Source organism: Anomaloglossus baeobatrachus, chromosome 6 (genome assembly GCF_048569485.1).
Source record: "Anomaloglossus baeobatrachus isolate aAnoBae1 chromosome 6, aAnoBae1.hap1, whole genome shotgun sequence".
Lineage (NCBI taxonomy): Eukaryota > Metazoa > Chordata > Amphibia > Anura > Aromobatidae > Anomaloglossus > Anomaloglossus baeobatrachus.
Genome location: NC_134358.1, coordinates 134,256,425 through 134,282,278, shown reverse-complemented (window position 1 = coordinate 134,282,278; position 25,854 = coordinate 134,256,425). Strand labels below are relative to the sequence as shown.

At 39.6% G+C, this 25,854-nt stretch overlaps 1 protein-coding gene across 2 annotated transcripts in view; it reads right to left on the bottom strand.

Moving 5' to 3' along the window:
• Positions 1-4,251: 4,251 nt before the first annotated feature.
• Positions 4,252-25,854, bottom strand: part of PLAG1 (PLAG1 zinc finger) — a 48,804-nt gene continuing 27,201 nt past the window's right edge. Inside the window, exons 2-4 of one of the 2 annotated variants that reach the window (XM_075316341.1) lie at positions 12,960-13,091; positions 8,642-9,001; positions 4,252-7,202 (exon numbers count right to left, since the gene is read on the bottom strand). In XM_075316341.1, coding sequence (XP_075172456.1) covers positions 5,951-7,202; positions 8,642-8,883 — 1,494 coding nt within the window. In that variant the 5' untranslated portion in view covers positions 8,884-9,001; positions 12,960-13,091 and the 3' untranslated portion in view covers positions 4,252-5,950. The remainder of the gene's footprint in view (positions 7,203-8,641; positions 9,002-12,959; positions 13,092-25,854) is intronic. The other variant, XM_075316340.1, reaches the window with a different exon arrangement.

The window sequence follows — 25,854 nt, the reverse complement described above, 5'->3', positions numbered from 1 at the left end:
GAAGGTAAATATGCAGCGGAGCCCACGTTCTTTGTTTTCTATATTTCCGTTTTCTTTCTATGTGTGTTCTATGTGTCTGTGATGTGTTCTATGTCTGTGATGTCTGTGTCTGTGATGTGTGTGTGTTTACTCTGCACGGCTTCCTCTTCCTGTAATGACATCACTTCCCTGCAAAACCGCAGACAGGCGATGTACATTAATGGAGGTAAACCGCGAAATACCGCAGGGAATAACGCAGGAAAACGCAGTGAACCGCACAGAATTTGCTGCCTGCGTTATTCCCTGCGGGATTTCATGATTAACATTGGAGTCAATGGAGTGAAATCCCGCAGCGATGTGCGGAAAAGAAGTGACATGCACTTGTTTTTGCTGCGGGAATCCCGCAGCAAAACATGCAGCTGTCAAATTCCGCCCAGTGCGCACAGGATTTTTTTTCTCCATAGGATTTGCTGGTGATTCACTGCAGAGATGTTATGGACATTTTCTGCAGCGAAACATGCAGCAAATCCGCGGAAAATCCGCGGCAAAATCCGGTAAGTGCGCACATAGCCTAAATCCTTTATAAAGGGAGAATTCTTGTGCACAGTAACTTAGGAACTTTAAATATTTTATATTTTTAATAGTTCATGCTAAAAATAAGTGCATACAAAAAGGTAAGGCTCGAGGATAGTAGATTGATCTTTGAGTGTCAATTTGGTTAAAGCAAATGCTTACGTAAATAGTTAAAGGGAACAGGTCAGCAGGTTTTAGCTATGACATTTGAGGATAGGGGTTAAAAAACTGAATTCAGGGATGTTACTTATTAGGCTGGGTGCTATTGTTTCCCCACAATGAAGATTCTATCATCAGATTACCACTGCCTAGAACACATGGTTAGCAGTTGGCCAACCACGCCCCCTCCTCTGATAAGGATCTCACTGTCACTATACAATGTACAGACAGAGTTGTGATATATTGACTTTCTGAGCTCTGCAACATCTAAGAACTTTGTGTCACAACTGCTTCACCCTGTAAACTAAGTGATACATTGTTGGAATCAGGGTCTCGGTCTCTATATTATACTGCTCTAAAATGAGGTACCAAAAACCTGGTGATAGATTCCCTTTAAGATTATAACTATGATTTAAAGGGATTGTCTGGTTAAGAAAACCTCTAACATTCTCTGATAGGTTCCCCAACAATGTGAACATTGTCATTAGAGAACGGCCAATAGAAGAGCATGCTCTTATTCAATCGAGTATTGGGGTTTTCAAGCGCGAATAGAGTACAGAGTATAATGTAAGTGAAAGGGAAACGCCAGCATTTTGAAACTCAGATGCTTGAGGTTTGATCGAGTAAAGGGCTTTGGCAAGCACGCTCGCTCATCACTACTAACTAGTTTTCATTTCCCCAGCCCCTACAATAACGTCAGTAAGTGCCTCCTAAAATCTAATGGGTTTAAGGTCAGCAGGGCTATTTTCTGACAGTTACAACTGGTGGGAAAACTGTTGAATTTCAACGAGGCTAATTTTTGTTAATGGGTGATATGGACAAAGGTGTCTGACACCAGCTTATCGCCCATTTTCTATGCAAGCCTTTCAGAAAAACATGAATATTTATGGGGAAGGTAATAATATATGAGTGTTTATAGGACATAAAAGTTGGGTATGTATAGGTAAGTTGGTTATTTAGAGAAAAGAATACAATAGCACGATTTCTTTTAAGCACGCTATGTAATGCAGATGTTGGGGAAGATATCGCTTGCGAATATCAGAAGCTTCTGTTGCACAAGGAAGTTTTATATATTTAAAAAAATAAACTTTAAAAAACCCTTGTAATGAATAGGCTTTCTTATTATTAAAAAAAGTTCAAGTCTCCCACTATGCCTCAGATGAGATAACTTACATAGTACGGGCTACATACAGCGTTCTACAGCTGATTTTATTAAGTTTTTTTGTGATTTAACCTACTCGAAAGAGGGCAAATATTGGTCTTTTACAGTTTGAAAATCTGTTGTTTTTTGTTTTTCTTTCTGCAAAAGTTTCTCAAACAAAGACCAAAAATGATCTACTAAGAATTTCATGGTCTATACAATTGTATTGTGGGTTGGGGGCTAAAGCCCAGGCAAAATTGTAGTTCAGCAGCAATTAGCCGGCAACATGCAGCGGCTGCATTTAGAAAAGTGTTATAGATCCAAAACAAGACTATCCTAAAATTGCTTGCGCACGCTTGTATTGTACTGAAGAAGGCAGAGTGTCTTGAAATGTGTAAAAGTTATCCGTAACCACTGAAAAGAGCGAGAACACTTGTCTGGTTGGAATCCAGTGAGAAATTCTGCAACGCTCCACAAGTATCTCTGGCAGCAAAAAAAAAAATAAAAAAAAAAAAAATGAAAAAAAAAATTAGAGACATTGGTTTGTGCAATATAGCAAACTGACAAGCAAACACTGTAAATAAAGTTGTACCTGTTCAAAACTAGGGTTTATAATTTTGTACACAAAGCATTATTACTAAAGTCCTACGTACTTTTCATCTATTGGAAATTGAACACATTATTAAGAAAGTCTATAATAAAAAGCATTACCCCAATTTTCTCAACAAAAAAGGATTTTTTTTAGTTTTTTTTTTTTTTTACATTTTCCCAAAAAGTGCTATATCTCAAAATATGTGTAACAGGAGGTCAACCAAGCTTAATTTTTTTTTCTCGATGTTTTTTACAGAATTTTGGCCTATGACACACATTAAGCTAACTAGTAAAATGATTATGAAATTAGGTCTTCTTAACATTCATATCCTCAATGCAAAACAGCTCTGGCTCATGTAATCAGTCAGCATATGATGATGCAAAAAAAAAACAAAAAGTACTGGCTAAATTAATTAAGTCATTGTAATCCACAAAATAGGGCTTGGATATGCAACAAACATACAGAATGTAGTAAGCATAGAATAGATAATGGTGATTAACTCTTTCAGTAATGGACTCATCCAGTGATCCTATAAGTATTAGAATGCATGTCCGCTACTTAGAGGCGTAAGTGGCCAAAAGGTATCGGAAAATAAAATACGGGTATTATGCAGAGTGGGGCTAATTATTAAGGCATTAAGAAATTAATTGCTTATATATTTTTCATTTAGGGTAAGACAACTGTTACATAGCCCACCTGAAGCCATGATGACCTATAAAAGGTTCAACATATTGTCTGTCTGTTTTCTTTTTCTGAATGATATCAAATTCTTTGAAAGAAAAAAAAAAAACATTCTTTAAATAAAAACGCAACAATTTGGCTATTTATTCCTTTAAGGGCATTGGCGCAAAGTTTTAATATATATATATATATATATATATATATATATAAAAATATATACATACTGTATATATTTATACAAAAATACATAAAAAGGTTCTATATCCAAATAGTAACTGAGACATAGTATACTATTATAACAAATATATGGCACTTTTTTTCTTTTTTGACCCTCCACATAATCAAATATAAAAAGGCCATGACACAACTCGTGGCAACATTTTGAATTTAGGCCACACAAAGGTGGCACATATATACCGTATTTTTCGTTTTATAAAGACGCACCGGATTATAAGATGCACCCAAATTTATAGATACAAAAAAGGTGAAAAAATAAAAATGGGGTCCACCTAATACTCTAGTGTTGTCTTACCAGAGGGGGGGGGGGGGGTGGTGGTGGAGTGGAGTCACAGGAGGAAAGGGTGGTTGGCACCATTATTTGAAGCCAAAGCATCTGGGACACCTGCCGCACAGCCACCGCAACCCGCACAGCCTGCCCGCCAAGAAAGGCAGGCAGCCAGCCAGCCGCCCAGAGAGGCAGCTGCCTGTGCAGAGAGACAGCCACCCGCCGCCACGCACAGAGAGGCAGCCGGCCACCTGCCGCCACGCACAGAGAGGCAGCCGGCCACCTGCCGCCACGCACAGAGAGGCAGCCGGCCACCTGCCGCCACGCACAGAGAGGCAGCCGGCCACCTGCCGCCACGCACAGAGAGGCAGCCGGCCACCTGCCGCCACGCACAGAGAGGCAGCCGGCCACCTGCGCCTATCTCCCACCTCCTGGTAAGCTATATTCGGATTTTAAGACACCTTTTATTTTCCTCCCAACATTTTGGGAGGAAAATTTCGTATTATAATCCAAAAAATATAAATATATATATATATATATATATATATATATATATATATATATATATATATATATATATATATATATATACACACATACATATATATCTATATATCTCCCAACCGTATTTTTTGGATCATAATACGCAATTTTCCTGTATATATATGTATATATATTTGTTTTTTTTGTAGTTCTGAATAATTGGATGCAAATGGGAAAAAAAAAATTAAAACTGGGAAACATTTGTTGTAATCTAAACCATCTTGTGCACAGAAAAAAACCCCAAACAATTATTATTAATTTCAACCTAAAATACCAAGCACATATCACAAAGTGTACTATACAAAATTTAAAGTACGGGCAGTAGGTAACATGAGCACGTATTACCACTAGAAAAAAAAATTAACCTTCCTGCAAAATGGTTACTAACAAATATTTCAGATATTCCCTTCTATATTTTATTTTTACTTTGAGAAGAAAAAAAAAAAAGAAAGGCAACGTTGAACACTACAATGCTCAATGAAGGCCGTTAAATTTGTTTCATAGAAACTATAGGAGGAAGTTTTAAATCAGAGCAGTGTGTGCAATTCATAAGCACAGATTTCTTATTTTTGTCTTTTTATTTTATTTTCTTAAAGTTTTGCTTTAAACTCTGAAAACACACAAAAAAGCAAATTTGCATTTTTAAAAATACTATTCCTACTATATAATGCCTTTAAAAAGAAAATACTGTTAGACATACACTGAATATTTACAGTTACAGAAAAAAAATATATAGCTAAAACGTCTTACTAAGAAAATAAAATGGAAATCTTTAATTTCCATAATGTTTATATTTATGCCCTGCCACATTTCATCTGGTATGCATTATTATATCTAATTTATTTTTTTATATATATATTTATATATATTAACCATGTAACTCTTCGGCTATAGACTCTGTTTTTCTTCCTAATGCCTAACAGATAGCGGAGCATGTTGATGGGGCAAGATATAACAGTTACCAAGCAAAGTGGTGTAAGCAATATGCTTTTACGCAACTCCATAGAGTCCTGATTTGTAATCTTGGTAATGAGAAAAATAATATACATATATATTTATATATTTGCAAGTGCTGGCAGCGTATATCTGATGAATGGCAGTACAGTACCATTCAAAAGGATAGTCGCATAGAATAAAACATATATAAGTATATAGGACACTGGCTTATTGAAGGCACATATGTAGTAGTCAAAATACTACAGGTTGAGGCATTCCTATACAATCTTCGGGCAAAAATTGGAATTTTAACAATTTAAACAAGGCACACAACAATTTAAATGCCAAACAAGGGGATGAAGAAAACTTTTTGGTGATGAATTAAATTCCAAAATCTGTTTCGTGAAAAAGTGCAACCAACATTTTACAAAACGATTGCATAATACTGAAGTTGCTTGCCGGTCGGATGCCTATCATCCCATACATCTTGCCAATTGAAAAGGAGATGGATTGGACTCATCACCGCTGATCGTAAGTATGGTAGGTGTTCACCTAAAACCACTGAATTTTCAGCCATTGGTTCTTCACTTGGAATTTCTCCGCTAGGAAGTTGAGCTAAAAAGATCTATATTTCTACAGGTAATAAGAAAAAATTAAACCAAGACACAGCTGGCAGTAAAAAAAAAAAAATACAACCACATATAGTAAGGCGTCTAATACCAAAGTAAACAATTAAGACAATGTACTGGCTTAACGAGATTGTTAATGAGTAGACTATGAGAGGTGTTTCAAAAGCCATTTCATTGGCACTAAGATAAACAGCAATCCATTGTATTTAGTCCTACTGGAAAGCTTGATGAAATCGTGGCAATGTCGTGGTTGTATTCAGATTGCTTGTAAAAGCAGAGGATAGTGAGTGTAAAGATCCAAAACATATATTATTGCTCGGGTCTTGAGGATCCTGTGCTTGTGGGGGCAGCTGGGCCATTGATGAACTGGCCTCCTCTTGCGAGTATCCCATTCCTAAACTCCCAATGGATACTGGTGTATTGTAAGGAGGACCATTGGCTGGTATGAAATTAAACAGCTGATTAAAGTCCAATGAAGAGGTGTTGAGGGGTTCGCTAATTGATGCAGAACTTTTAGAGAGGGATACTCCATCAGCACCATCATCTAATGGCCCTACTTGAGCCAAACCTAACTTGGATGATGACGGAGACTCCTGGGAGGAGGGTGTCATGCCACTTTGCAATTCCATAAGGTAACTTTCAATCTCCACTTTCAATGGTTGTTCCTTATCAGGCATTGAAACTGCATATGAGGTAGAATTGAGTGGGTACTTCAGCGAAAGCTGGTGAGAAGGATGGACAGGATCCATATCTATAGGGCATGGCATGCCCAAAGACATTGGTGGAGCGACCATTTGGTGTGTTGTTGCAGAACTCTGCATGGACTGAATCTGTGTGTTATAGAGGTTCAACTGCAAACTGTTTGTAAATGGCTTTGATGTCAGCTCACTGGAAGATAAGGACATCACGGGAAGCAGCTCATCTTTTATAGGAACACTGCAGGTGAAATGATCCAACAGATCCATAGGTTCTGTTTTCACTTTCAGCAGTTCTTGATTGTGACTTTTCTTCATATGACGGGTCAGATGATCCTTACGCCCAAACCTCTGTGCACAATACTGACATAGGAAGTCTTTTCTCCCAGTGTGCACTACCATGTGTCTGCGGACGTCTTTGCGGGTGTAAAAGCGACGATCACAATGCTCGCATTGGTGTTTTTTCTCCTTAACACCACTGGAAGATTTGCCTGCATGGGTCTTCAGGTGCTCCAGCAGCACCACTGTGCTTTCAAAAGTCTGCAGACATACTTTACATGTGAGGTCTCCACTTGTAGCAGCGTGCAAGGCCAAGTGACGTTTAAACCCCAGCTTTGTATTGTAGTTCTTTCCACATTCCTCACACTTAAATGCCTCTTTATTGGGATCATGTGTATGAAGGTGATTCTTTAGATGATCTTTCCGGTGAAACATTTTCTCACAATAATTACACTTGTGGGTCTTCTCTGGAGAATGTGTAGCCATATGCCTTTAAAACAGAGAAAAATACATAAACAACTAATCAAAAAGAAAGAGAAAAACATCAAGTAATACACAAACTTTTTAACGGGAACCTACTATAGAAGTATGGGTGCAGATCTCTTTATTGTAAGAATATGCTTTATGTGCACTAGTAATGCTGTAGTGCTGTAAAAAGTACTTTTATTTTACAGATGTAGATGGACTAGTCCTGTACCTGATCGTCTAATCACAGCTTCCTGAATTTGATTGCCAACTTGCCAAGAATTGTATGCAGACTGTGAATCATGCTCACGGCAGGAATAGTCTGGTGAAAAAGATTCCCGCTAGACTAATGGTACTTCATTTGTGTATGCGATTCTGTAGATTCAATTTACATTCTTCATACACTAAAGCATTAATATTGCACATAAAAAGCCTTGTCAGATTAAAGAAATCAGCAAACATATCACCATGTTAGCTATTGGGGACAGTCAGGGGACCTGGCAGGTTTCCCTTAAAGGCAGATACTTTTACCCTTCAGCATCCTGTTTTTCTTGATAAAATCTGAATATATTAACATTTGAAAGATAATTCAATGCACAACTATAAAGGCTGCAAATGGGCAGAAACAAGTTAAAAATATCATACAATACTAAAAAATAAAATAAAATATGTCATTGTGCCAAGAGTATTTTGTTTCTCCCTACCTCCAAACACCGACTCATTCTGGTATTGAGTTTTAAAGTTGTACCAGGTTCATATGTTGCTAAATATCCCGATACAATACTTATCTCCTCAGGCCTTGTGTTAAGCACTGCTCAAGACATAGTATGTGTGAAACGTAAAGCAACTCTCCATCCTGACACTAAAAAGTGACAGTACATTGGTCAACACCTGGAGCCCTGTATCTCCCACTGTCTCCTCTGTTGACATTCCGATCTTCCTGCATCCAAGACTGAAGTCGCAGTGGCATGGGGAAAGCAGTGGTAGATCTGAACCACACCGCCCCTTTATTTCAGGTACTGTGGAGGCATGGTTTAGACCTTTCACTGCTCGCTATACCACCAGTCTCAATGAGGGAGCCAGCAGGAGGCAAACGGAGGGAACCAGGCAATGTGACTATGCATGAGAAATGTATGGATGGTTGCTTTAACAAACTCATACTGTACATAGTTGAGCCATAATATTATTTTAGCTCCGGTTTTTAATACTTACATATCTTCTTATGCGGCAGAGTGGCTTTTGGACCTTCGGTACCAAAGCCAAAGTAAACCTGCTCGCACTAGACTCTAATTAGGGACACCCCTGACTATAGGCACATGACTAGTAGGCATCCGAGTCAACTACAAGCACTACTTTCCAGTATATCAATAAAAAGCACCCAAATGAGATAGTGGTTCAGAGATACAATGAGTTCCCAACACTTTATTCTTTAATGTAAGCAGAAAGAGAAATAAGAATGTATACCTTAATAATTTGTATTTAGAAACAAAGGCCTTGGTGCAGTCTTGTTGCGTGCACTTGTAGGGCCTCTCTCCTGTGTGAGTGTATGAATGGACTTTTAATTTTTCAACACTGTTAAATGCCTTGTCACACAGTTGGCAAGGGAAGTTTTTTCTTGGTTTTGTTTCACCACGTTTACGCTTCCCTGAAGGGATTTTCTGGGTATCTCTTACTTCTGACAAATCACCGGGAATGACAGTGGCCATCGCAGCCTAAACCAGGCCTTCTTGTTGGACAACTGGCAACTGCCCAACTCCACTAAGTGACAGCGTTTTTGGTGGCTTCGCAAGTTCCATGTGGTCGAAAAAACAAAACAAATTGGGACTGAAAAAAGAAAAATGATATAAAATAACTATGATATAATGGACTTGAAATCTAAGCAATGCTGCTGTAAGCATTAGAAGAAAAAATAAAGAAATCAAAATAAAAGAAAAAAAATGCACAACACACACAAAGCAGAATATTTGGTTCCAATGAAAACCTAGTAATGTATTCATGATTAAGACACTACACAAGTGTTGTAATGTTGATTGTTATAAATACACAGACCTATAATACAACATATACAGTATTTTTAGTTATCAGCAGACATTAAATATAGCAAATAAGATACAGCTATGTTGAATCTATCTAGGCATCGAGCAAGAGCTATTTTATCAGACTCCACCATTAATGTGTATGCTTATCTCAGTGTGGAAAAACTGTTGACTTAAAGGGGTTTCCCCATGAACAAAAGTTAATTTCAATGTTGATTTTAAATAAATAAATAGATCTTATACTAGTAATATTATTATTAATAATAATAATAATAATAATAATAATAATAATAATAATAATAATAATAAATTTCCACAATTGGATAGGTTTAAAAAAAAAAAAATGTTCCGGTGCGGAGATAATCTTTTATATGTGTCCCTGCTGTGTACTGTGTAATGGCTGTGTCTGACCGTACAAGGACATTGTCTGATCATACCACATCTCCTGGGCAAAAGAGGAAGAAAAACCGTATACAAATAGCACAGCTTGGGATCTTATTGGTTTCTTTTTTTGTAAGGTAAAGCATATCTCTGCCTGTTTTTCAAAAATATTTTACCTCATAGAAAAAATTATTTGCGATCCCATGCTGTAAATGTCGGTATATTTTATTACTTCGTCACCGGCCCAGTAGCTGTGTTATGATCGGATCATGTCCCTGTACGGTCAGACACATTTATTACACAGTACAGAAGCAGGGGCACAAATTATATATATTTATCAATTATCTCGGCACAAAAACCTTTTTTTTTTTTTTTTTTACATACATCCAATTGTATAAATGATTACTATTCTAAGATCTATTGATTAAAATCAACTTTAAAATGGATTTTGTCCATGGAAAATCACCTTTAAGGTGCGCTTACTCTAGCTGATCATAAATGAGTCTTCCTAAGATAATCGGCCATTGTAAACTGGCTGCCAATCATCCGACATGTGAGCAAAACACTCCTTATTGAGGTGAAATAATTTTTGAGCCACCTTAAAAATAAATAGGAATATGTGCTGCCAAAAACTATGTAAACAGGACCTATAATGAAAGCCTATGCGCAAAGAGCAATCTATTACTGATCGTTCTGTGTGCATTGGAAGAGTGGTTGGTCTGTCTAAACAGGCAGCTAAAAGGTCTTGCGATCCACAAACATGTAGCTGACCAGCGTTTGTTTAACCCAGCAAAATGGCCATTGTAAATAAATTAATGAAGCGTATGGCAGGATATTACCTCACGTGAATACAATGCAGAAAAAAATAATACCACTTTATATATTATAAATGTAGACTTAAATATATTGCTAAAAAACCCCACGACTAGTGCAATGTCTGTTATTGGATTTCTTTAAGCCTACACCATAGGCCGCCCATACAAAGTGGATAGTTATCAGCCGAAAGCTTGTTTGTTAGACATCTTTCTTTCTAACCACCACCCACTGGACGACTCCGTATGGGAAACATACATTGATTTGGGGGGGGCAGAGTGAGGCGATGGCAGACTCTTCGTCCATTGAACATAGAAGAATTGAGCATAATCGCACAGTTTTCTCCCCTGGGTATTTTTTACCTCAGTATTTGTAAGCCAAAACCAGAAGTGGAGCAGTGATTCTATTATATTTTATGCTCTGACTGCTCCACTCCTGGTTTTGGCTTACAAACCATGAGGTAAAAACTCCCCAAATACTCAGCGTGTGCATGTGGCCTTATAGACATTAGAGCGTTGGATGATCCTGCCAAAATGGGTATGGCCAAAATTAAACCAATCTAAGGCTAGGTTTGATACCCAAAATGCAATTCAGCAACATTCATTTACTGTAGGCCTTTGAAACCATCTTAAAAAAAAGCAAATTGTCATTAAAAATTAACAGAGCTAACAGATTATAAAAAAAAAATCTCAAAGCACTCCCAGGAGTCAGAGCTGTACAGTTTTGTAAATCAGCAGAAGTACTAACGCTTACTGACCATGATCTGAACTCCCAATAAAACGCTCTGGTATGTCAAAAAGATCAAAGTGTAAAAACCCCAGCAATATGATGTAAATAGATAAAGGACGCTTCAACATGCAGTGTTGGTGTGCTGTGTGGGCAAAAGCAGCATAACAAGTGGTTGGCAGTGGTTTCTAGAGCAGATTTTTGGCTGTGTATCACACCTCCACTGCTTGTAGGGGCATCCAAGTACATATAAAAAGATGCTTCCGACATCATGTGCATTAACCTGCAATTGTAATTTTTGGGCATTTTTTGTAAGCCATATACTACTTATGTAATATTGAATGCAATATGAAATAACGCAGAATGAAAAGTCCTGATGCAAATGTGAAATAAATCTATAATAGATTAACTATTAGGATTCCCGTATGGACACAGATTTTGATTCAAGTTTCTTGATGAAGATTTTCTCACAAAATATAGAAGTGAATTAAAAAATAGAAGTATTTGTCTTTTATACTTTCTTTTATTTTAGGATGCACCCCCCGAGTTTGGCTTCAAAAAGTGAATGAAAAACCTGCAATGAAGAAAACAGTTAGCCTCCTCCCCCCCCGCAAAAAAAATAAAATACTTGCACTTCTCATCATATATCAATTTGGAATGATCTGTTTTCCTAACTTTGCATTGGGCAGCTCATTTGTTGAATCCTTCGGAATAAATTGACAACTGGGTGTTACAATTCATCTTGACAAAAAAGGGAATGCCCCTACAGTCAGCCTTAACTGGATGCTGTCAAAGTATTTAAGCACATACCCAAATTGGTACCACCAAGAGACGTGGGTATTTATTTGAGGAAAATTGATTTCAACTTAAATTTAGGAAAAAAAAAATAAATAAAAAATAATCCGTGTTCTACAGAATACCAATAGTTATTCACTTTCCCCATATTTAGCAAAATGACTGGCCTTCATTTTGGTGAACTATAAAGGGCTGACAAGTAGTTAAAGAAAAAAAGAAACTCCCACCTCAGTGCTCACCTCTTCGGCTACGTCTGTTGTTTTATGTCCCCCATATGGTCGTTGCCGCTTGATCATACCGCTGCTGTGTACTGAATCCTCAGGCCTCTTCACGCTAGGCTGGTACTTCCGGCAATGATGTCTTCCGGCATGTACGTTGTCATGACCATACAACAAAGCATGAGCAGGGACACCAAGCGTCTGGTCATGGGTAGAAGTCCTGGCCTAGCGTGAAGTCGCCCACGATTTCAGTATGCAGTGGTGTTAAGAAAAGGTGCCTAGGACCATACACGTAACAACGAGAATGCCCTGAGGGGTGAGCTGTGAGGTATTCTCTTTTTTTTGCCTACCTGTTATGTTTATTATGCCGTGGGGTCTCTTCAGACCCCAGCACATAATATGGGACATTCAAATTTACCAAGAAAAATGTTGGTGCAAATAGAAATTCAGGTTAGAATCTGTGCGATTTGCTGACTTTGAATCACATCAGTGGCTCATGTCTAGTACCACCTCATTGTCAATATATCCATACATTTCTAGGGCAATAACAGAGGAACAGCATAAAGTGATCTAATGAACTGTTACTTCAGGATTGTTATATTATGAGTGGAATACAAGCATTTACTAAAACAGACATGTGGAGAAGTGACTTTCAGTTTCACTTTAATTTGTTGATTTTTGGATCTCATAAGAGAACTTTGCATCAGTTTTTCTATAGCATTTGGTTTAGTACATTTTTTTAACCCTTATGATCGCAACACAGTCTTCCATTGTTATGAATTACTATCCTATTAAGAGAATTAAAAATCATACTTAAAATTTTGTTTTTGGATAAATTCCGATGCATTCACACCTGGATTCACTTTAGCTTGTTTCTGGTCTTAACCTGTCCCGCTAGTACTTCTTGGAGGAGACCATATGGTAGAAGTTTCCATTTTCTTGGATCTGTAAAGGAGAATAACAACACTTTATAAATCTTTACGAAAATAGTCATTAAAGAAAAACCTACAAAATGGAGAATATTGTTTATCATCTACCAACCATATATAAAAAATAAATAAGAGAGGCCATTTCAAGCCCTGTCACAATTAGGTAATCGGACGAATGTAAAACCATATTGTACATCAAAACAAGTTACCCCCTTCTAATTTTTTTTTAACCCCATCATGACCAATTACATATTTTGAAATCATCGGTCGTGTCCCCGACTTTGATATGGGCTCACATGCTGAGACCGAGTCTTTCCCCACACTTGATGGCTGATTTGATCAGCTATCAAGTGCTTCTCTATCAGTGATCCACCTGTGGCTGTTAACGAGTTAAATGCCGCTGACCATCATTGACAAAGGCACTTAACACACCCAGAAAGGAAACTATCCCGGACCGTGCTCATTGGCATGCCCACACATGATTGTGGGGTGCCGAAGGGTTGTTAAAACAGTTGGGGCCCTGCTGAAGACCAACATGCCTGTCGTTATGATCCGCCTGTGAACGCCAGTCCATGGATGGAATTTATAGGTGATTGTGATTTTTGCTATACAGAGCAGTACTGTAGCAACTGCTCTGTATAGCACGGATGATCGCAGCTTCAAGTCTAAGGGAACTATTAAAGTAAAAAAAAAAATAAAGTTACAAAATATTAAAAAATAAAAAAAACACCACAAGATCAAATGATCCAACTTTTGCCCTACTAACAATAAAAATTAAAAAATACACATTTGGTATCAAATAAACATTTGGTATCACACGGTTCAGAAATATCCAACCAAAATATTAAATAAATTAATCTAATCTATTCAGTAAACTATGTAACGAGAAAAAAAAATCAAAACGACAGAATTGTTTTTTTAGTTGCGGCAACATTGCAATAAAAAAAAATGATCAAAATATCATATCTGGCCCAAAATGGCATCAGTAATAACATCATCTCAGGGTGCAAAAACACGCCATCCGCCCCAGATCCCAAAAAATGACAACGTTAAAGGACTTGGAAAATGGCGATGTCATAAGGTAACGGTATGGGAGGAACAGTCTATTAAATATGTCTACCATAACAATGCCTGCCATGAGAACCCAAATATTCATAAATTTGGCGTGGCTTTGAAACTCTGGATGCAGTCCTTTTGAAGTCCAGCAGAGCTGACTCCAGAGGTAATACATGCGATACTGCTCAAGCTCTGTATACATAGAGCCCAGACCACATGTCACATGTATTACCTCTGGAGTCAGCTCTGCTGGACTTCAAAAAGGACTGAAGCCAGACTTTCAAAGCCACGGCAAATTTATGAATATTTGGGTTCTTATGGCAGGCATCGTTATGGTAGATATATTTTCAGTATTGTGATCCCGAGGGGAAGAACATGTATAATTTTACATAATTGTGAGATCTGAGCATCAGCCCCAAATTAAATATTGGTCAGGTGGATTTTTGCTATCCATGCAATGTTTCAACTCTATAGAAAGGTAAAATCGTGATAGGAAACATGACCACGATAACTTCCGCCTGGGACCTCCAGGGGCAAAGATATTGTGAATTAGGTGATCTTGATCTCATAAGTCTCATCATTTTCTAGAGGCTAGAGTCACATCCCATAAACAAACCCATCTGAGGTTACCATCTTTTGTATATTTTTATAAACACAGTATACTTTTTGGATTGAACATATAAAATGTAATAGTTTAAATAGCTTAAAAGTGCTTGTTCAATAAACCGCATCTCTGAAGCCATAAGCTAACACTGTAACAGGCCCAATTGACCTGTATAAAGAAATGGTAATGGCAGCTAGCAGTTTTTCTTCTGTTATCTTTGAGCTTGGCAGTGACCGTACTGTTGTATACATACATACATTCATATATATATATACACACACACACATATTATATATATATATATATATATATATATATATATATATATATATATATATATATATATATATTATATATATATATATTTTAGACCAATGGAAATCTGTGCTTTGGTCTGATGAGTCCAAATTTGAGATCTTTGGATCCAACCACCGTGTCTTTGTACAAAAAGTGAACGGATGGACATGGCTGGTTCCCACCGTGAAGCATGGAGGAGGAAGTGTGATGGTGTGGAGGTGCTTTGCTGGTGACACTGTTGGAGATTTATTCAAAATTGAAGGCATACTAAACCAGCATGGCTACCACAGCATCTTGCAGCAGCATGGTATTCCATCTGGTTTGCGTTTAGTTGGACCATCATTTATTTTTCATAATGACCCCAAACACACCTCCAGGCTGTGTAAGGGCTATTTGACTAAGAAGGAGAGTGATGGGGTGCTACGCCAGATGACCTGGCCTCCACAGTCACCAGACCTGAACCCAATTGAGATGGTTTGGGTTGGGCTTGACCGCAGAGTGAAGGCAAAGGGCCAACAAGTGCTAAGCATTTCTGGGAACTCCTTCAAGACTGTTGGAAAACCATTTCCGCTGACTACCTCTTGAAACTCATCAAGAGAATGCCAAGAAAGTGCAAAGCAGTAATCAAAGCAAAAGGTGGCTACTTTGAAGAACCTAGAATAACCTGGCATAAAACCTGGTTTCCTCTACAACCACTTATATCCACAGTACACTATGTGGCAGAATGATTGGGGTCATTGAAAAATAGAACACGCCACAAAAAGCATGCCCTCAGACTGTTATATGGCTAGAACAAGAATAAAAAAAAAATAAATAAAAGTTATGGCTCTTGGAGAGAAAAAAAAAACAAAAAAACCTAAAAAAAAAAAAATCACCTGGTGGTGGAGGGGTTAACCTTCGAGCAGGAACACAATTTTTACCAGCAACAAAGCTATGATCAAATTGTCTGAAAATAAATTTAAAAGTAATATTTTCTCATTTAGCAGTCATGTAGTAGAAATCTAAAAGTAATTGTATATAAAATACATAAAAAAGGCAACACTCAGAACAATCAGGCAACCATTGATCAAATTTGGACACTCAGACCCATCCTGGCAGGAACCTACTGATGTAACGTCCTCAGCCATTAGACCCTTTCTAATACTACTGTACCATTAAGGTATTCTGGTAATCATAAACATTAGAATAATTACCACAAAACATCTGCAAAGGCTTACTAAGCATTTAATATGGTCCCTTAGTCTGGTTCAGTAGGCTACACAATCATGGGGAAGACTGCTGACTTGATAGATGTCCAGAAGGCAGTCATTGACACACTCAACAAGGAGGGTAAGCCACAAAAGCTCATTGCTAAAGAAGCTGGCTGTTCACAGAGAGCTGCATCCAAGCATATTACTTGGAAGTTGAGTGGAAGGAAAAGGTGCAAAAGCAACCGGGATAACCGCAGCCTTGATAGGATTGTTAAGAAAAGGCCATTCAAAAATTTGGGGGCGATTTACAAAGAGTGGACTGCTGGAGTCCGTGCTTCAAGAGCCACCACACACAGATGTATCCAGGGCATGGGCTACAAGTGTTGCATTCCTTGTGTCAAGTCACTCATGACCAATAGACAACACCAGAAGCGTCTTTCCTGGGCCAAGGAGAAAAAGAACTGGACTGTTGCTCAGTGGTCCAAGGTGTTGTTTTCAGATTAAAGTAAATTTTGCATTTCATTTGGAAATCACGGTCCCAGAGTCTGGAGGAAGAGTGGAGAGGCCACGACCCAAGCTGCTTGAGGTCTAGTGTGAAGTTTCCACAATCAGTGATGGTTTGGGGAGCCATGTCATCTGCTGGTGTAGGTCCTCTGTGTTTTATCAGGACCAAAGTCAGCGCAGCCATCTGCCAGGAAATTTTAGAGCACTTCATGCTTCCCTCTGCCGACAAGCTTTTTGGAGATGGAAATTTCATTTTCCAGCAGGACGTGGCACCTGTCCACACTGCCAAAGTACCAATACCTGGTTTAGTAATCACAGTATCACTGTGCTTGATTGGCCAGCAAACTCACCTGACCTTTATAAACCCCATTGAGAATCTATGGGGTATTGTCAAGAGGAAGATGAGACACCAGACTCAACAATGCAGAGGAGCTGAAGGCTACTATCAAAGCAACCTGGGCTTCCATAACACCTCAGCAGTGCCACAGGCTGATCGCCTCCATGCCACACCGCATTGATGCACTAATTCATGTAAAAGGTGCCCCGACCAAGTATTGAGTCCATTTACTGTACAGACCTTTCAGTAGGCGCCATTTCTGAGCTTAAAATCATTTTTTCAGTTGGTCTTATATAATATTCTATTTGTCTGAAATAATGATTTTTGGGTTTTCATTGGCTGTAAGCCATAATCATCAACATTAACAGAAATAAAAAACTTGAAATAGATCACTGTGTGTGTAATGTCTATATAATATATGCATTTCTCTTTGTGTATTGAATTACTGAAATAAATTAACTTTTTGATATTCTAATTTATTGAGATGCACTTGTATGTGAACCTTTGCTTTCAGTATCCTGCGTGACCCCCTTGTGCAGCAATAATTGCATCTAAACATTTGTAGTAATTGTTGATTACTGCTGCAAATATATTTGGAGGACCTTCTCCATTCTCCCTATAAAACAGCTTCAATTCTATTATATTAGTGGGATTTTGACATTTCAAAACATAATTTTTTTTTTAAACTATTCTTTTGTAGAAAGACTTGTGTGCTCCCTCGTGCTTTGGGTCTTTGTCTTGCTGCATTCTCTTGACATTCACCTCATGTACAGAGGTTCTTAAAATTTTCCTATAGAATTGGTTGGGAAAATTCAGAAATTATTGTCCACCAATGATAGCGAGCAGCCTAACCCACAATCACGTGACATTACCACCATGGTATTTCAAAGACTGTATGCGGTTTATATGCTGCAACAGTGCAAGCACAGAGGAAGAATGGTCGTGCACCACTGCCTGTCACCTGCGGTACCGCGTATGCCTGGGGTATTCACTTGCCAGCGATTCAGTCCAGCGCGGGGTGCGCGTTGTAGAATAGAATCCAAGGATGGTAGGAGGTAAGTAAAAGGAACCGCAGTCCTTCGCTTGTGCTGGGATCTTTTATTTAAAACGGTGCATGGTAAAAAGGCTGGAGGTAATCCATATGTCAGCTCCTGCTATGGACAACGGCCGTTTCGCCTGTTAATTAGGCTTCCACGGGTCCACATTTTCTTACCTACTAACATATGCTGCAACAGTGTTTCTCCTTTCTCCAAACATAACACTCTTCATTTAAAACGAAAAACTAAATTTTGGGCTCAATCGTCCTCAAAAGATTGTTTTAATAACCTTATCTTTAGCAAACTGCAGACGGGCAGGATTTTTTTCTTTAATAAAAGCAGAGGCTTTCCTTGCAATCCTGACATGTGCACCATTGTTGTTCAATGTCCTCCTAATGGTGGCCTCATAAACATTAAAAATTGAATAATGTTGACAGAAGCAGTTTGTTGTTTAGAGGTTACCTTGGAACATTTTTTGCCTAGCTCTTGGAGTGATGTTTGTTAGTTGACAGCTTCTGGGGAGGGTTATAATGAACTTGAATATCTCCATTTGTACACAATATGAGTGTGGATAAGTCCAAACTCTTTAGAGAAGGTTTTGTCTTTTCTAGCCTGAGGAACAAAAACAAATCTTCTGAGGTCCTCACAAATCTGTGTTAGGGCCATGATACACTTGCACAAACAGGTGTTGTCAAGATGCGTCTTTGATAGATCCCTGATCTATAAATAATAGTGATGAGCAAGCGTGCTCATCACTGCTCGACTTGATCGAGCATCAGGTTTCTCCGATGCGTCCAAAATATCAAATATAGTTGAAGTCAATGGGAAACTTGAGCATTTACAAACTCAAATGCTTGAGGCTCAATCGAGTAATGAGCTGTGGTGAGCACACTCGCTTATCACTAATAAACAGTCACTCACTCACACACTATTGTCAACCCATTCTGAAATTTTCTTTACGTGATGAGGCTCACTCACTTTGGTGTTCCTGTGCCACCATGCATTGCAGCAAAGTACTTAAAAGGTCCAGCAGTTTATTAAAACACAACATAAACTGCACTTCTAGTACATGTCACACGCGCGTCCAGACAGCCTCCAGACATGGACTCCTACAAGTGTCTACACAGGATTTTTCCAAGAGGCTCCTTTCCACAGCCCAGCACTTCTACTGGCTGCAGACTCTAAACATGTCAAACACACACTGACTCATTAAACTTCTTGTGACCTGTCAGACACATGTCAAACACACCCATGGGTGGGGTATGTAGATAACTAGACCCACCCATATCTCTAGTTACCTGTAAACCTGTCCCAATGAACATAGCAAATATGTGGGACTACATGTACCAGGCAGACCTTCAGGTTTACACCATTTCCGTGGTACATACCTCCCATTTACAAAAACACCAGTAAACTTTCACCTTCAAATTATCCGCTAATTCTTGCTGTTTATATACTTTTGTCACTCACAGGCATGTGTATTGGATAACTTTCCTCATTTAAGAAATGACCATCTAAAATGTTTGACTCATTTATTTTATGTGGTTCGCTTACTTTTTGAACATCTGTGAAAAGCTAGCTGATGTATTTCGACTCAAATTTATGAAAAAAAAACAAAACTGGAAAATTCTGAAGGATTCACAAACTTTCAAGCACCTCTGTACACATTTGCACTCAACTGTATATGAAATTGAATACATTTTAGGCAAATATTTTTAGGAAACAGTTTTTGAAGGAGCTTGGCAGGGATGTTGTTCCAAACATCTTGGAGAACTAACCACAGATCTCCTGTTGATGTAAGCCTGCACAAATCTTACTAGTCTTTTCATGTAACAACAGGCTTGATCTTTCAATCTTTCTATTGAGTAGACAGAGTTAAGGCATACCGATGTCGTTAGCGAGATCGCTGAAACGCCACAAGTTTTGTGATGCAACAGCGACCTTGGTACATGTGACACATAGCAGCGACCGGCGCCCCGCTGCGATATCGCCGATCATACCTGAACGTCCTTGTTCATTTTCTGATTGTTTGTGTCTCGCTGGGCAGCATGCATCGCGGTGTTTGACGCCATAACGACGAGCGAGCTTGTTGGCATGCCTGGGTGGAAACACTACGCCTCTATCGAGTCTGAGTCGTCAGAATAGCTACTGTGTGACAGGGTCCTAACGACCGCCGAGGTCATTATACGGATCATCGTATCATTGCTGCGTCGACTTTGACCTTTACTAGTGACGTACCAGCGATCCAGACCAGGTCGTATTGTTGTCGGGATCGCTGGTACATCACTACGTGTAAGGGTATAACGTTGTAGATTTGTGAACTTAAAAGGAGTATTCCAATGTCCAATATTTTACCTCAATATGTAGTAGGAATAATAATAATAAAATTATTGTTATTAAAAAATAATATTAGCAAATACCTCCATAAAAAAAATGTAGTATAATTTTCTTGATATAGCCATGTATTTTACCTCGTGTGCAGGGCATTGCAGCTTAGGTATCTATGGTTACGACTCTGAGCAACTAACTGTCACTATAGGAGTGGACGTAAACATGGATACTGAAGGTGCAATGCCCTGCACATAAGGTAAGAGATATGGCTATATCAGGAGAATTAAAATATATTTCTAATTGGAGGTATTTGTGAATATTTTTTAGTATTATTACATTTACTACATATTGGGATAGGATCTTGGAGATGGGAATAACCCTTTAAAAGGGACCCTGTCAGGTGCAATATGAACTAATCCCTGTCTAACCGTCCCTGTATACACTAGCATAGATAAAGAGATTTTTAGAAAAGCATTTCTAAAGATCTTTTACCGTATGCTGATGAGCGTGGGGACAAGTCCCCTGGGTGTCGCTTCCCTTGCTAGTCGGCTCAATTGGCATGTTAGTACGCGCCTGTGTGCACCACTGCTTCAAGTTCAAACTCATGTAATGCGCATAATGGACCTCCAGGATCATGCGCACTGAGCTGAAGTCCATGTGGTAGTCGGTCCCATTAGCATGTTAGCATGATAGCACGCCCACAGGGGCATACTAACATGCTAATGAATGGGCAGCGTCAGAGGATGATATCACTCACCTCTCCGCCGCAATCGCATCTGACTCTTGGACTTCAGCTCAGTGCGCATGATCCTGGACGTACGGTTATGCACACTACATGAGTTTGAAGTCGTGATGCATACACCCGGCTTCATAGTGTGCATGACCGAAACTCCGGGGTTATGCGCACTGAGCCGAAATTCAGCGTCGGATGCGATGGTGGCGGAGAGGTGAGGGAGATCATCCTGTGACTCTGCGTATTCAGTAGCATGTTAGCACGCCCATAGGGGCGTACTAACATGCCAATTGAGCAGACTAACAAGGGAAGCAACGCCCAGGGGACTAGTCCCCAAGCTCATTTGCATACGATAAAAGATCTTTAGAAATACTTTATCTATGCTAGTGTATACAGGTGTTAGGCCTCAGTGTCCCCAAACACCACACACAGACACAGGTCTTCTTTAAAACCAACGAATGCTCTTTACTGTTAACATAACTACATCTTCCATCTTGCCTTTGGTTGGACACACTCTTGCTTGGTTACAGGGGTCACATCAGACATTTGTAATACGGTCTTTGCTATACACCCGGTCCTCTACTACCATTGTTGCTATTAGCAACCGGGGCTACATTCAATTTACCGGCCAGCCACTTCCCTGGTACTCGGGCCCCCGTTGGGATGACTAAGCTTCTCGTCCTCTCCATCTTCATGAATCACGGCAGAAACAACAGTTTTTTGGGTCATTCAGGCCCTATTTTTCGCTCAAGGGCTCACTTAACTTCTCCTGGCTGAGGGGGTTCCACCAGGGAATGGCCACCACCCGGGCCCCACTGTGTGTATGACACCAGGATTTGACCCAAAAGGTCACTCCAAAACAAAGTTATTGGGGTTTTCCTTCACCACGCCTCTCACAGACGCAGTCTGTTCCTCTCCCTCAGGGACTCTCCTCAGCCTAACTGACTTTCTAACCTCTCATTTTCAAATTAAACACCTCCCCTTCACTAACTCCCTCCGGCCCGGGAGTACCAGGGAAGCAGCTTACACACTGTGGCCACCTAGTGGCCGTTTACCAATAATACACACTATACCAGAACAACATACAGTATATTGCTGGTTTGCAGGTCTGGGGTGGGCTGAGCCCTGCACCCCCCTTACACAGGGACAGTTAGGCAGGGATTAGCAATATGCACCCAGAACTGCTCGTGGTTCTGGGTGCATATTGGACCTGACAGGTTCCCTTTAAGAGTATAAATTCATAATCAAAAGTATTCACATTTATAATACATTGATAGTATATAATGGTTTGAAAAATGTAGTGGATTTTTGCACTGTAGCTTTGATGTCATACTGCAGACTTTCAATTCCCATCATGCCTATTATGTAGCAAATTTGCAATACAAAGGGTCCAATCTATCAAATCCCCAGCAAATAAATTGTATGCTAACATATGAAGATTTTGAATCGCAGCCAAAATCAAGACCCATGCAGTAATATTTAAAAATGTCTGCCAAATGAAATGCAAGTCGCAAAGAACTTTGCACGACTTGAGATCGGTCATCACTAAAAAAAAAGAACAAAATCAGTCAATTTAACGTCAGGTTGACAAACTACTATTCATTTGTCATTACTGGCCATGTTTACTAGAGCCCTACAGTTAGCACTTCTTAAAGTATGTGCATATCTTAAAATGTCTGGAAATACAGGAACTTTTAAAGTGTACATTGTTTTCGTAATGTGACAATGCCCTTCCAGGGTAATTCTTCAGTACTAGTTTGCTATGAATAGATTGAGGTAGCCATCTCACATTTCTCATCAGGAAATGTTTTACAAAAATGGAAAGAACCAGGTCTTTAGTGTAGAAAAAAAATAAAATAAAAAAATAAAACTTGACTTAAGCCAAGGACCCTACTCAAAAACCTAGGAGCCAGAAACTATGTAGCACACAATATTTATCCAAGGATACATGTCAATCTATGTGACAAACTCCATTACATTAGCTCAATGGATAATAAAGCAAGCTACAGTATTAGACCTCAAAGGGAATCTGTTTTTTTGCCACAATCTCTGAGAGCATAATAATGTATAGACAGAGATCCTGATTCCAGTGATGTTTCACTTACTGGGATAGTTATTGCAGTTGTAAAAAAATCACTGTTTAATCAGCAGGAGAATATTATTAGAGGACTACTTGGCCTCCTGCTAAGTAGTCAAGCATATTCAACAGCTCTGTATAAACCCCCGATGCCCCTTACGACTGATTGCAGATTTCTGTGTACAGTGTATATTGGCAGAAATCTGCCAATCAGTGGTGTGGTCAGGGTTATGGAGCTCAATATTCAAATAACTGCGAGAGTTAAAGCAGATAAAACAATGTTTTATCAAAATAACAGCAAACAGCTCAGTAAGTGACACATTGATGGAATAAGGGTCTCTATATAATGCTGCTCTCAAACAACGCAAGTCCCAATGGGATGTAAAATATGGAACTTGAAAACTTTTATTCCTGTACGAACCCCATTGTGTTGCTAAAGGCTCTTGAAGTGTTGTGGTCTCCTGCAGACTAGTCAAGTGTACGTGAGAGGGTGTCCAGTACCCTGCAGCCCCCTAAAGAGGTTTAGTACAAGTGAAGATGTTTTAAAGTAATGTATTCATGTGTGGGCATGTATGTGCATCCTGTGTAATTTGGCCGTCCACCACTAGGTGTCACTGGGTCCCTGGTCCCTTAGTGTAGGGAGTGTAGCGGGAGTGACAGGATGGATGGGTTAATAGGGAGAGGACAGTCCCAGCACAAGAGAATATAGGGAAGAGTGCTTCCTGGTTAAGGCAGATAAGCAACAAGTGACAAGAAGTGAAAGGACTGCAGCGGAGTGGAGTAGTGTCGTGTGGAGGAGTCAGGCAGAGAAAGGAGACAGGAGAGAAAGAGTCAAGGAGACTGAAGTGAAGTGAGAGCCCCCCTCCCTTCGTTATGGAAAGTAAAGGCAGAAAGAGAGGAAAGCATCCCTTTCTATGCCGGCAGCTGTAAGTAGTGCAGACAGATTGCCTGTGGGGTCATAAGCTGTAAGAGTCCTCTCGCTTTTACGGAGCCCGACCATCAGATTCACCATCGTGCCAAATGGTTGGGTCAGGAAAGAAAGAAAAAAAAAAAAAGCGGCCATCCCTCCCCTCCTTGATGGCCTTAACGAAAGAGCCAGGTTCTGGAAAGAAAGTAATAGCTGTGAAAGATCTTGGTGTAAAAACTGCCTTTATGAATTGGAAGCTGTGTTCTACAGTAAAGTTATTACGGTATTGACCGGTGGTGGACTCGTTACTGATAGTGCGGCGTGAGTTTGGTCAGCATGAATGGGATCCAGAGAAGCTGGACGAAACCCCAGATAAGCAGCTTCAAGCAGGTACCACGCCATACACCACTCTGCCCCCGAAGTTTGTAGCGTGCTGGGGTGCATTGAGGACTGCAACCCTCAAACAGGACTGCCCATTCCCTGGTACGTTACATGTATGCAAATGCCTCATGCATATTCACCCCCTGCCCACCCCTCTGTGCAGAGTCAGTGATTGGTGCAGACTGTCAATATTCATTTGTTACAGAAAGTGAAACGAATACATTATAGTGTGCTGCTAAGGGAGGAGTGTCACCGCTGCAAGATTAGTTTCATTTTCTTTAACAAATAAATACTGACCGTCTGCACCAATCACTGATGGTGGGCAGAGAGAAGGGGGTGAATATCATTGAAGCATTTACATACACTTGATTAGTCTGCAGGAGACAACATGTGAAGATCTTATAGCAACACAATGGGGCAACGAACATTAATAAAAAAAAGTTACGTATCCTGAAAGGGCTGCCCACGCCCTATTTCAGGATACTGTTAGTATGATAAACAAAAAGCGCCTGACAGATTGCCTTTAAAGCATAACCGTTGTTTAAAATTATATTTCCTAAATTAAAAATAGTACACATGACAATACTTTGTAATTTAATCTAATCCAGCCTAAAAATATCAGCCAGCAGCCGCCTGGAATTGCCGCATCCATTAGATGCGACAGTCCCGGGACTCTACCCGGCTCATCCCGAATTGCCCTGGTGCGGTGGCAATCGGGGTAATAAGGGGTTAATCATGGCAGGAGTCTATGAGACACCCCCAATTATTAACCTGTAAGTGAAAGTAAATAAACACACACCCAAAAAAATACTTTATTTGGAATAAAAGACAAAAAAAACCCACCCTTTTTTACCATTTTATTAAAATCCCCAAATACCCCTCCAGGTCCGAAGTAATCCACAGAGGTCCCACGACGATTTCAGCTCTGCTACATGAAGCTGACAGGAGCGGCAGTAGAACACCGCCGCTCTCTATCCGCTCCATGCAGCAACTGAAGGGAGTCGCTCTGTCAGCGGGGACATCACTGAGGTAGTGCCTGTGTATGAGGTGATGATGCGTGCGGTAGTGCCGGTGTTTGTGCGGTGATGATGCGTGCGGTGAGTGTGGGAGTGAGAGTGAGTGTGTGTGAGTGAGAGAGTGATATTCAGGCCATGTTCTGTACAGAAAACAAGATCCTTCCTGCAGCATACAAGCGCAACTGTTAAAACCGGATCCGGCGCCGATTGAAATACATTGCAGCTACTTCCGCAATGTACAGGATCTAGTGTGTTGAAATTTTTGGACGGAGGTGAAAATTGCAACAAGTTGCAATTTTAAATAAAAGG